This window comes from Astyanax mexicanus, chromosome 14, assembly GCF_023375975.1.
Source record: "Astyanax mexicanus isolate ESR-SI-001 chromosome 14, AstMex3_surface, whole genome shotgun sequence".
NCBI lineage: Eukaryota > Metazoa > Chordata > Actinopteri > Characiformes > Acestrorhamphidae > Astyanax > Astyanax mexicanus.
The window spans coordinates 11044359-11056477 of NC_064421.1; the positions used below are offsets into that span (position 1 = coordinate 11044359).

Sequence of the window (12119 nt, forward strand, 5' to 3'; positions counted from 1 at the left end):
AAGGACATGGTTGGGGGTGCCGCGTTGCCTTAGTAGTGTGGCGTGGTGTGGGAGAGGGATGCTGGAACTGCCGTTGACGAGCTTGGTTGAGGAGTTCAAATGTGCTAAGGTAGGACGTGAAATGCAGTTGTTAGGGTCAAAAGACGGGCTGGTTAAAGCAACAGCACCAGTGACTAGGTCTGGGAGGAAGTGGAATGCTCGAGAAGCTACTCAAGCCGCAAGGAGGGCACTGGAGCACAGGGATGTTGTGGGGCAGGTGCAAAATGGGAGGGCAGGATTAGGTTTAGGTGATTCTTGGAAAGCATTCGGCAAGGCCACATCACCTGAGAAAAGGCGTATGGTTACAGGGTTTATTCGTGAGCAGGAGGAGGAAGCAAGGAGGGCAAAAGCAGCAGGGCAGAGTAAACAGGGGCAGTGGATGAGATGGGAAAGTGTAGAGAAGCGGAGAATCACCTGGCGAGAGTTATGGGGATTGGATACAGGCCGTATAAAGTTTCTTTTGGGAGCTACATATGATGTTCTGCCAACGCCACAAAACCTTGCTCAGTGGGTGGGTGAGGATCCAAGTTGTAAGCTATGTGCAGGAAGTGGCACGCTGAAGCACATTTTGTCGGCATGTAAGGTGAGTCTATCCCAGGGGCGCTACACATGGAGGCATAATCAGGTACTTAGATCTCTTGCAGGTGCACTTGATAAGAAACGGTTAGAAGTTAATAACATGCCCGTGGTAGGTTGCAGTAGGGTAATAACGTTTGTGCGTGAGGGGCAGCATAGTGGAGAAACAGCACAGTGCTTGAAAACTGCTGGTAAGTGGGCCAATGCACGAGATTGGAAGTTATTAGTGGATGTAGGTAGTAAACTGCAGATCCCACAGTGCATTCTGGTTACAACCTTGAGGCCGGATGTAGTGTTGTACTCTGAAAGTAAGCGGATAGTGTATTTTATAGAGCTGACTGTTCCGTTTGAAGACGAGGTAGATGGAGCTTATGAAAGGAAAAGGCTGAAGTATACAGACTTGGTGGCTGAGGTGAGAGAGCGTGGGTGGCAAGCGTATATTAGACCGGTAGAGGTAGGTACTAGAGGCTTTGTTGCGAAGTCTGCCACAAGACTGCTGTCTGAATTCGGAATTAGAGGTCGTGTGCTAAGGACTGTAGTGAAGGAGTTGTCAGATGTAGCTGAAAGATCTAGTCAGTGGTTGTGGTTCAGAAGGGCTGAGGCTGTGTGGGGAAGGGAGTGAGTTTGTGCTTCTACAGCAAGCTTGGAGGGGGGTGGGTCTGGGACGCCAGACTTCACTGTTGAGCCTTCTGGAGGTGTCGTGGGCCTAATTCAGCGAAACACTGACGAAGGAAGGTGCCTACCTGATGACCCCTGAGAAGAGCTTGCACTGAAGTTTGTGTTGGAGTTGTTAGATGTAGCTGAAAGATCTAGTCAGTGGTTGTGGTTCAGAAGGGCTGAGGCTGTGTGGGGAAGGGAGTGAGTTTGTGCTTCTACAGCAGGCTTGGAGGGGGGTGGGTCTGGGACGCCAGACTTCACTGTTGAGCCTTCTGGAGGTGTCGTGGGCCTAATTCAGCGAAACACTGACGAAGGAAGGTGCCTGCCTGATGACCCCCGAGAAGAGCTTGCACTGAAGTTTGTGTTAAAGTTTGGATGAAGGGGATTGGTGTGGTCCTGCTCTTGTAATAATTTGTCTCATGAGTTTTTGTAGACGTCTGAGTACTTGGCAGTTGAGGCACGGACCATGAACATAGTTCGCTATGCTTCTGGATTCTTGTCGAGCCAGTATCAGATGGTAGTGGTTGCTGTGTTCTGCTCACGCAACTTATAATGTGATTTATTGTGTGTGATTGTGCTTAGGTAAGTGTGTTGTTGCCATAGTTAAAGGAAGTGAGCTTAGATTAAGGAGGGATTCTATGTGTTCATAGGTTATTTTTTGGTAGGTCTGTTACTTGGCAGTTGAGGCAATGGACCATGAACATAGTGTTAGGCTGTGCTTCTGGATTCTTGTCGAGCCAGTATCAGATTGTGGTGGTTTTGCTATTGTTGTTAGTTGAGTGAGTAGTAGATCCTGGCTGAGCCCTATGCATAACCCCAGCTGTTAGGTGCAGGATTTGTCAATTTCCTGTATTATATTACTAATTATTGATGTATTTATTATTCTGGGATGTGAACTTTTTGGAGGAATTTTAGGGGAAGGGGTTTGGGTAGGAGCGTGAATCTATCTATCTATCTATCTATCTATCTATCTATCTATCTATCTATCTATCTATCTATCTATCTATCTATCTATCTATCTATCTATCTATCTATCTATCTATCTATGATACTGTGATACTCTATATATATATATATATATATATACATACAATATAGATCATTCTCAACTATACTGCACAGCATCTGTGTTACTGAAGAGGATAAAATACTCCTAAATAAGCAAATACCAGGAACTATAGATTTAACAACCAATATTCTTCACTACAGGTTTATTACCCTGTTCATATGTTTAGCGCCACCATGTACAGTAATGAAGCAGTAACTTTAGTAAGTCAGGCTGTGCTCTCTCGGGCTCCGGCTGCTGATGCTGAAGCAACATGATTCAGGATTTAGCCTGCCTTGGACAGTATTGGAAACACTGTATTCTACTAAGATTGGTTTTACACCTACCTATACCTATATTTTATCCAGATCTTTGGACTTCTCAGTATGGTGTGAAACAAAACAGCAGGTGTGAAAGGTTCCAAAAAGCATGGTCCAAACCCAAGATGAAAAAAAAATAAAAATTGGTCCAACCATCAACTGAACAATGGTGATTTTCATATAAACTATAGGAGGTTGAGGAAGGCTATTATTTCTCATTAAACAATAGAAGAAGAAAAAGGACTGCTGTTCAGTGTCGAAATCTGACTCCCCTCTAACTGTAGATCAATCCATTTTTAATTTACCAATGGAACAAAAATGAAATCAAAGGGGAAAGGGCAAAGCTCAGTCTGCTGTGTGTCACTTGAATGGGCACACCTAGAAAGGCAACTTATAGAACTGACAACATTCTACAAACCAACCAGTGTCAAGTACAGAGATATGACAGATATTGACACAACATAAAGTTATTTAATGCATTTACTCACTAAACAGCAGGGTGAAACCAAAACTAACCAATCCAAACATGACAAAGTTGTTGGTTTGATACCTGGACTTGGCAAGCTGCCAGTGCTGTGACCTTGATTTTTGAAAATGTTTCTCTTTTAAATTTGTAAAAAAAAATCTGGTAATGTTGATGCAACATCACTTGTGTAAGTGTTTTAATTTTTTCGTTTTGGGACTCTTTGTTACTGTTAGTATTAATCTAGCAGAATGTTATAAGAGAAATGTTCTAATAATGTTGTGATACAAGCCATTATTATGTTACACATTTTTTAGTATGTTCCTGAAAGAGTATTTCTGTAAAGTTACAGGTAACAGGCCAGGATTTTTGTCAATTGTCTGCCTGACATTACATCACTTAATCTTTCTTTTCAAGCATTACATAAAAATCATTCATGGTTTACTGAAAACTGTAATTGTAACAGAACATATATTAGGAAATATTATCAGTAGGAAGTAAATCTGCTAATGTCAAAATATATTAATTAAAATCATAAAATTTGCTGTTTCATAAATTTCATTTAAAATCAATATTTTCCTGAATACAAATCAGACATTTCATGGGCTCCAGACCTTTTGTTTTTATTATGTTTGTTTAGTTTTTGCATCTATTTTCAAACCTGCAGAATTTGGGTTGATTCCTGTTACTGATCTGGAATTTTTAAGTAGAATAGAGAGAACAGGCAGCTTCTCCAAGTGTCCTGTAGGAGATTTCAAATCCCTCAAATTTTTTAGAATTAAAAGTATGGTATACAGTAAAAGTATGGTATATATTGTTGTCTAGTCTTGTGAAATATATACAATATATATATATATATATATATATATATATATATATATATATATATATATATATATATGTATGTATATATATATATATATACAGTGCCCTCCATAATTATTGGCACCCCTGGTTAAGATGTGTTCTTTAGCTTCTCATAAATTGAGTTTTGTTCAAAATAATATAGGACCACGATGGGGAAAAAAGTAAAGTCCAACCTTTAACTCAAGTAAATTTTAAGGGGGAAATAAAATCCCTGACTAAGAAATAATTATTCTTCATAAAATCACCTGTTCCACAATTATTGGCACCCCTAACAATTCTTAGGAAATAAATTTAATAAAAGTATTTCTGTCACTTCTACAGTAGTTTACGAAGTTGATCAGAGTATGTAGGAACATTTAATTAGTAATTCACAACTTCCTGTTTCCCTGGGGTATAAATATGACGTGACACAGAGGCCATTTATCTTTAACATGGGAAAGACAAAGGAACATACCATTCAAGTGAGGCAGATGTGTGTTGACCTTCACAAGTCAGGCAATGGCTACAAGAAAATCGCTACTCGCCTACACCTGTCCATATCTACTGTCAGAGGAATTATTAAGAAGTTTAAAACAACTGGAACAGTGGTAAACAAGCCTGGACGAGGACGCAAGTTTATTTTGCCACCACGCACAGTGAGGAGGATGATAAGAGAAACAAAAAGTTCTCCAAAGCTCACTGTTACAGAATTGCAACAAATGGTAGCTTCTTGGGGTCACAAAGTCTCCAAAACAACCATCAGGCGCTATCTACATGCCAACAAGCTGTTTGGGAGGCATGCACGGAAGAAACCATTTCTCACTCACAATCATAAACGCAAACGTTTGGAGTTTGCTAAGCGGTACTGGGACTTCAACTGGGACCGTGTGCTTTGGTCAGATGAAACAAAGATAGAGCTTTTTGGCAACAAATGCTCTTAGTGGGTCTGGCGTAACACAAGAGCTGAGTATGCAGAAAAGCACCTCATGCCCACTGTGAAATACGGCGGGGGATCAGTGATGCTGTGGGCCTGTTTCTCTTCTAAAGGCCCTGGGAACCTTGTTAGGGTGCATGGCATCATGAATGCTCTAAAATACCAGGACATTTTAAAACAAAATCTGGTGGCTTCTGCCCGAAAGCTGAAGATGGGTCGTCACTGGGTCTTTCAGCAAGATAATGACCCTAAACATGTGGCCAAATCTACACAGAAATGGTTCACCGCACACAGAATCAAGCTCCTCCCATGGCCATCTCAGTCCCCAGACCTCAACCCCATTGAAAACCTGTGGGGTGAGCTGAAGAGGAGAGTGCAGAGGAGAGGACCCAGGTCGTTGGATGATTTAGAGAGAATGTGCAAAGAGGAATGGTCAAAGATCCCTCTTTCTGTATTCTCCCATCTTGTGAAACATTACAGGAGAAGATTAGGGGCTGTTTTGTTGGCAAAAGGGGGTTGTACAAAGTATTAACATCAGGGGTGCTAATAATTGTGGCACACATGATTTGATGTTAAATAATTATTTCTTAATGTGGGATTTTTTTCCTACTGAATAAATTCACTTGAGTTAAAGGTTGTATTTTACTCTTTTTTCCATCGTGGTCCTATATTATTTTGAACAAAACTCAATTTATGAGAAGCTAAAGAACACATCTTAACCAGGGGTGCCAATAATTATGGAGGGCACTGTATATATATAAAATATATTAATCTTGGACCTGACTTGGATGTCCTTATATAATCGCATGCATAAAAAAGTGTACAGGTCTTCCTAATAAAAATTGCATGGCGAGTGTCTCTCCCCATGACTCATCTCTAAAGTCAGATTCAGTCAGGGGTTGATTTGACTGAATGCACATGAGCATATACGTGTGTGTTTATGTGTGTGTGTGAGTGTGTGTGTGTGTGGTATATACTCCTCCAGGCTATATGAGAACGAATGAACGAGAGAGCAAATAAGCCGGAGACCGCTGGGTAATCTGTATGTGTATTGGTTTGTGAGAGAGGTTTTTGGGTAAACAGAAGAAGCGACTGCAAAACACACACAGAGTTTTAGTGAAAGTCTCAGGGTTAATCATATATATTAAAGCAATACCTCACACACACACCAAATTCCCAGAGACAATCTCGCAGAGAGCCAATGGTCACAGTGAGTCTCTAAAGTGCAAAAGACATTTGGAATTGAAACTTAAAAACTAATTCGTGAATAAACACTCCCCCCGTCCCTCCCGTCTCGCCGTGCTGAACTCCTCTCAGTTCCTGGAGCTCAGCGGGGACATCCGAAAATCTACATCAGCAATTAGAGCTCTTTTATGGCAGCCTTTCCCGCGGGAGCGCCAAGCACCGCAGCTCCGGCTCCTCTCCCCCAGCTTTCTGTTGCCTAATAATCCCTTCTTTTCACCACCTAAGAGAGAGGCATTGTCAGACACCTACTGATGCTGTTAAAGACGCTGTCAGGCTCGTAAGGCCTTACTCCTCTTACATTACAGCTGCTGCCTGTTTGATGGAAATATGTACTTTTAAACTGAATGGAACAAAAGAACAAGAAAAATAAGGTTTTACTGCCACTTCCTGCCTGGTTCTGAGAGTTTCATCCAAAGTTGCCGTATGAAGAGCCGTCCCAATTACCAAGAACAACTTCAGCTACACACTAAGAAAAATAAGTACAGATTTGTACTTAAAAGAGTACAAAGCTTGTCGCTGGTGGTGTACCTTACATTGAGGTACAAAACAGTACCTTTCAGTGAGTCCTTTTTTGTACCCATGGTTTTTGTGCCAGTAAGGATTATAAAGATTATAAACAGTATCATTAACTGAATATGGGTTAAAAACCTGATGATCCAAAATTTATTATCAATGCAGTGATGCAGAATACTGAATGTACCTTTTGGCTGGTTAAATGGTACAAATTTGTACTTATTGCTGTTAGAAATTAGTTTGTACTTCAGCGGGAATCAAATCTGACCCTGTAAAGACCAATATTGTAATTGTGAGGGTACAATTATAAAGAGTGTACCTTTGAGTACAAAAAAGTACTTATATAGTACCTCTGTTTTTAGAGTGCATTGTGATTTCTGTTCTTTACTGAAAAACCTGCTGTTTTAGGTAAAAAAAACAAAACAAAACAATAAGACAGACTTTTTTATGTGCATTATGAGAGAGAGAGAGAGAGAGTCAGAAACGTCATTTTAACTACACACTTTGTTTTTACTATGGTGAATGAGCTACTGAGCTCTGGATTCCATCTATTACAGCAAGTTGTCCAGGCCCTGAAGCAGCAAAGCAGCCCCAGACCATCACACTACCACCACCACCAAGTTTTACGTTCCGTATGATGTTCTTTTTCTGAAATTATGTGTTAATTTTATGCCAGATGTAATGGGTTCTTTTGTGATCTTCTGGATGAGTTGTCCATGCCCTTTTGGAGTAATTTTGGTCGGCCCGTTACTCCTGGTCCGCTGAAAGTTTCAAAGCCTTAGAAATGACTTTGTAACCTTTTCCAGACTGACAGATGATCAATGACTTTGTTTTCTCATCTGTATTTGAAATTCTATAGATTAAGGCTTAAGGTGTTGCTTTTTGAGATCATTGAGCTGCTTCTATTTAAGTGATTTCTTGATTCTACAGGTCTGGCAGTAATCAGGTTTGGTTGCGGTTAGTAGTGAAATTGAACTCAGCTTTCCAAAAAGTGTGATTAATCACAATTAATTCATGGGGGCTAGATTGGTTTGTATAAAATCATCTTTTAAAATGTGCTTTTTATATTTACCCAGGTTATATTTGTCTTATATTAAAGTTTGTTTGACAATCTGAAAAAAATGTAAGTATAACAAAACACAAAAACAAAAGAAATCTGGGCTTTACAGTGGTGGAATAATGCTTTCAGAATATTACAGCATGTTAACAACATTTTATTCTTTTTACTTGTAGCATTTGGGTGGGTTTATGTACTAACATCTAATCTCCATTCATTCAAGTATTAATCTTTTAAGTTTCAAGCTTCTTTCCATTGCAGACGTTACCATAAAGCAGCTTTACAGAAATCCATGTCCAAGCCCCAAGCAGGCATGCCAAGATAGAACCCCAATGCCAACAATGACAGGAAAAGAGAATCTCTCATATTGAGATAAAGAAACCTTCATATAAAAAAGACATGCAATAAGAAAAAAAACATTGAGAAAACCTGATAAATTAGAAATTAGATTAATTGACTAGTTAATAAAGCATCACTACATTAATCCATTTTAAATAATTTTGCAACCCAAATGACACAACGGCAACAGAAAATTCCAAATGAGCAGTTTTTCTGGCTCAATTGTAACATACTGTATGTATTGTGAAATATGTTTTGCAACTTCAATGTTTACATAACAAATTAAACTCTCAAAGTGCTGTTATTTAAAAAATATATATCAATTACAATATTAAGTGAACTGAAGAGAGTGAGAAACAGAGGAAGATAAAAACATAAAAGACTTAACATGCCCTATCTAAAATCTCATGTAAATAACTGCCAGTATGAGAACTGAAATCTACATTTTTCTTCAATTATTTATTCAATTAGTCATATTTTTTAACTCAAATGGAATGGAAGCCTCTGCTGAGTGCCCGCTCTCCAAATGCAGTTTGGAGTTTTTGTGTGTTTCGTATTTATTTTTGGAAGTTAATGAGATGTGGAAGATTGCTTATTATTACGTATAGAGCTAAGTGGGTTCAGCACTGGAGCTCCAGGTTCTCATCACAATAAAACAGTTAATCTGATGTGAACATATTTGTTTTGGGGGCTAAGAAATATCAACATTCATTAGATCAGGATTGCTGAAGGAAAGTTAAAGATTATTCCAGTTATCTTCACCTCTCTGAGCACTGAGCATTTTATTCAGCCCGCACCCATAGGAAACATTCTCCAACTTATTCTCCATATTATAAAGCCTAAAACACATACTACAGAGATTTCCCAGAAAGCTTTGCTGGCAGGCTTACCTGTAGATGTCTCTGGCCATCCCAAAGTCTCCGATTTTGGCCACTCTTCCAGGGCCTTTACAGGTGAGCAGGCAATTTCTTGCTGCAATGTCCCTGTAAAAGAATATACATCAGGTTTAGGATGAGCTGAGTGTCACAAGCATTCATATCCAGCACTGTGTCGGGTGATTTCTGATCACTTCCTAATGATAAATGTACAAACTGGATTCCAAAAAAGTTGGGACACTAAACAAACTGTGAATAAAAACGGAATGATGCAATGATGTGGAGATGGCAAATTTCAATATTTCATTCATAATAGAGCATAGATGACAGATCAAAAGTTTAATCTGAGTTAATGTAACATTTTAAAGGAAAAATATGTTGAATCAAAATTGCACAGTGTCAACAAATCCCAAAAAAGTTGGGACAAGTAGCAATAAATGGCTGGAAAAAGGAAATTGAGCATTTTACAAACAGCTGGAAGACAAATTAACACTAATTAGGTGTTAGGGTTCTATCTAGGTCAATTGACAACATGATTGGGTATAAAAAGAGCTTCTCAGAGTGTCAGTGTCTCTCAAAAGCCAAGATGCTAAGAGGGTCACCAATTCCACCATTGTTGTGCAGTGCAGCAATAACAGAATGGTGTTACCCAGCGTAAAATAGCAAAGAAGTTATCATCATCAACCGTGCATAACATCATCAAAAGATTCAGAGAATCTAGAACAATCGCGGTGTGTAAGGGTCAAGGCTGTAAAACTCTACTGGATGCTTGTGATCTTCGGGCCCTTAAACATCACTGCACCTCAAACAGGAATGCCACAAAATAACAGAATGTTCTGATGACCTGAAAGGTGAAATTATGGCAGACTGAAGGTTTGGGGATTTTCTTACAGGATTCAGTAATAATGTTTAAAAATGAGAATATCCAGAACATTGGGGTACACCAAGTGGATCCTTACACCATCTATGTGGGGGCCGGAAAGTGATGCTATGTAATGTGTATGTGACTAGAAATCCTGAAGCTTAAATGTTGAATGTTCACACAATGGTAAATGTGGGGCGCTGGAGTAAAGAATGCATGATAAATTGGATAACGAAAATCTTTTTTTGTAGTTTATTATAAACATCTCAGCTTGGTTGCAAGGATTTCTAAATTAGAATTAATTTGCAGAGTATAAAAGAGCATTTTTTTTACACCTGTAGTTGTGAAAGTTTCTATGATCTGGATCAGTTGATGAGTTTGTTTGTATGGAACAATTTTTTCCCTCTGTTTGGTTTGGTTTGGTTTCACACAGGCATAAACCTAGATGCACCAAAATGCGCTTTGTCTTCTCTGATTGGTCAGAGCTGTCTGGTGCGAGTCTGGAGCAAGAAAGTGAATATAAGCAGTGAACGCTGCACATACTGCACTCGCTTAGTGTGTAAACAGCATGGAGCAGACAGCTTTTGTTCATAGCAGTACTGTATCAGATCTGATTAAACTGTGCCCTGTCACCAGTTTAGCTCAATTAAAAAAATATTATATTTGATAGCTCGGTTGCGAGATCGAGATCAGATCATTTTTTTATTTATTTTTTAATTGTTTAATTATTGTTTTTGTGACTTACAACATGAATACCAAAACAAAAAGTGTTAATATACTGTATTAACAAGAAGAAACAATAACAAAAATTGAATTAAGTTATTCTTTACTTTGTATTTGAATATGGGATCAGTTCTAGGCGACACAATCTGAAGAAAGAACAAGGCCATGTTCTGAAGAATCGCTTGATTTTTTTTTTTTTTTTTGCTTTAATTCCAAGCTGGAACAAGTTAGCCTACCTTAAAGCGTAGGCAGATGTGTACAAGGTCATTAAGAATCAAAGAACTGTGAGTTTTTTTTACACAGTTTGAGTGTAAAGTAGCTAAATACAGCCGTGTGGAAGGAAGTGTGCGGACAAAACGTTCCGTGTGACTCGCTGTGCCTCTCCATTAGCTGCACTGATGATTGGACTGTACATGCAGTGTAAATGAGCTCTAATTGCACTCCTTTATCACCTGTCGCCAGTGTGAGAGTGTGAAAGTGTGGAGAAGTAGCAGAAGTTGTGTCTCAGGTAAAGACGAGGGCTCTGCTGAGATCAGCGTGGCTGAGGGAAGTAATTGTGCTGAGTTTAAGGAATAGTGTAGAGTGGCAGCCACCTGCTTAACATGGACAGACAGCATTGGGTGCATTGGTGTGTGTCAACACCATGTCATATGGTAAAAATTAAAGTATTATGGTTATTTATCATAAACTCTTCAATGTGACAGATGAGGAATAGCGCCAGCAAAGGTTACGAGAATTTAGTTTTTTTTTTTCATAAAAAGGTATTTCCAAAATAATTTAAATTATAATATATTGCAAGAATTCAATTAAACGTCTTTCTATGTGTGTAAATCATGAAAAATAATGCAAAAGGTAACATATTTGCACGTGAGCAATGCTATACTTTTATATAGTAATATATAGATAAAGAATCAGTATAAATTGACTTACATTATCACCTGCTGTTTAAACGTAACCATACACACACACACACAAGGGTGGTTGACATATTTGGCTGAATATATATATATTTGGAAATATTTGGTAGAATATAACACAGTGATTTCCGTGACTTCATTTAGAGATTTTCATATATATATATATATATATATATATATATATATATATATATATATATATATATATATATATATATATATATATATATATATATATATTATAATTTTTTTCAGCCAAATATGTCAACCACCCTTGTGTGTGTGTGTGCATGGCTACGTTTAAACAGCAGGTCCAAAAAAATGGCCCAACACCAACCAAATTTCTCACCTGCTCTGATGTTTTTCTACTGTAACCCATATCTGACCAGCTCTGTCTGACCAGCTCACGGTTTTTAAGTGGAACACATGCGCAGTAGAGCAATGCTTCACATTAAGTTTCCCTTTAATCCTTGTGAAAATCTCAAGCGTTATGAATGAGTTCAGGCTGCAGCTCATCTTATCAAAGAGAATTCTCTCAAGTTTGCTGAAAAGTTTATTCAGCCAAGATCAGGTTATTAGATATGATCTTTTAGTTTATATATATATATATATATATATATATATATATATATATATATATTTTTTTTTTCTTTCTGTAATTGTCCTGTCCTCTGTGCTGTTGTAACATTGTGAATTTCCCCATTAATT

At 38.4% G+C, this 12119-nt stretch overlaps 1 protein-coding gene across 1 annotated transcript in view; it reads right to left on the reverse strand.

Moving 5' to 3' along the window:
* alk (ALK receptor tyrosine kinase) overlaps nucleotides 1–12119 on the reverse strand; it is a 797750-nt gene that overhangs the window by 22157 nt on the left and 763474 nt on the right. Inside the window, exon 25 of the mRNA XM_049464193.1 lies at nucleotides 8925–9017. Coding sequence (XP_049320150.1) covers nucleotides 8925–9017 — 93 coding nt within the window. The remainder of the gene's footprint in view (nucleotides 1–8924; nucleotides 9018–12119) is intronic.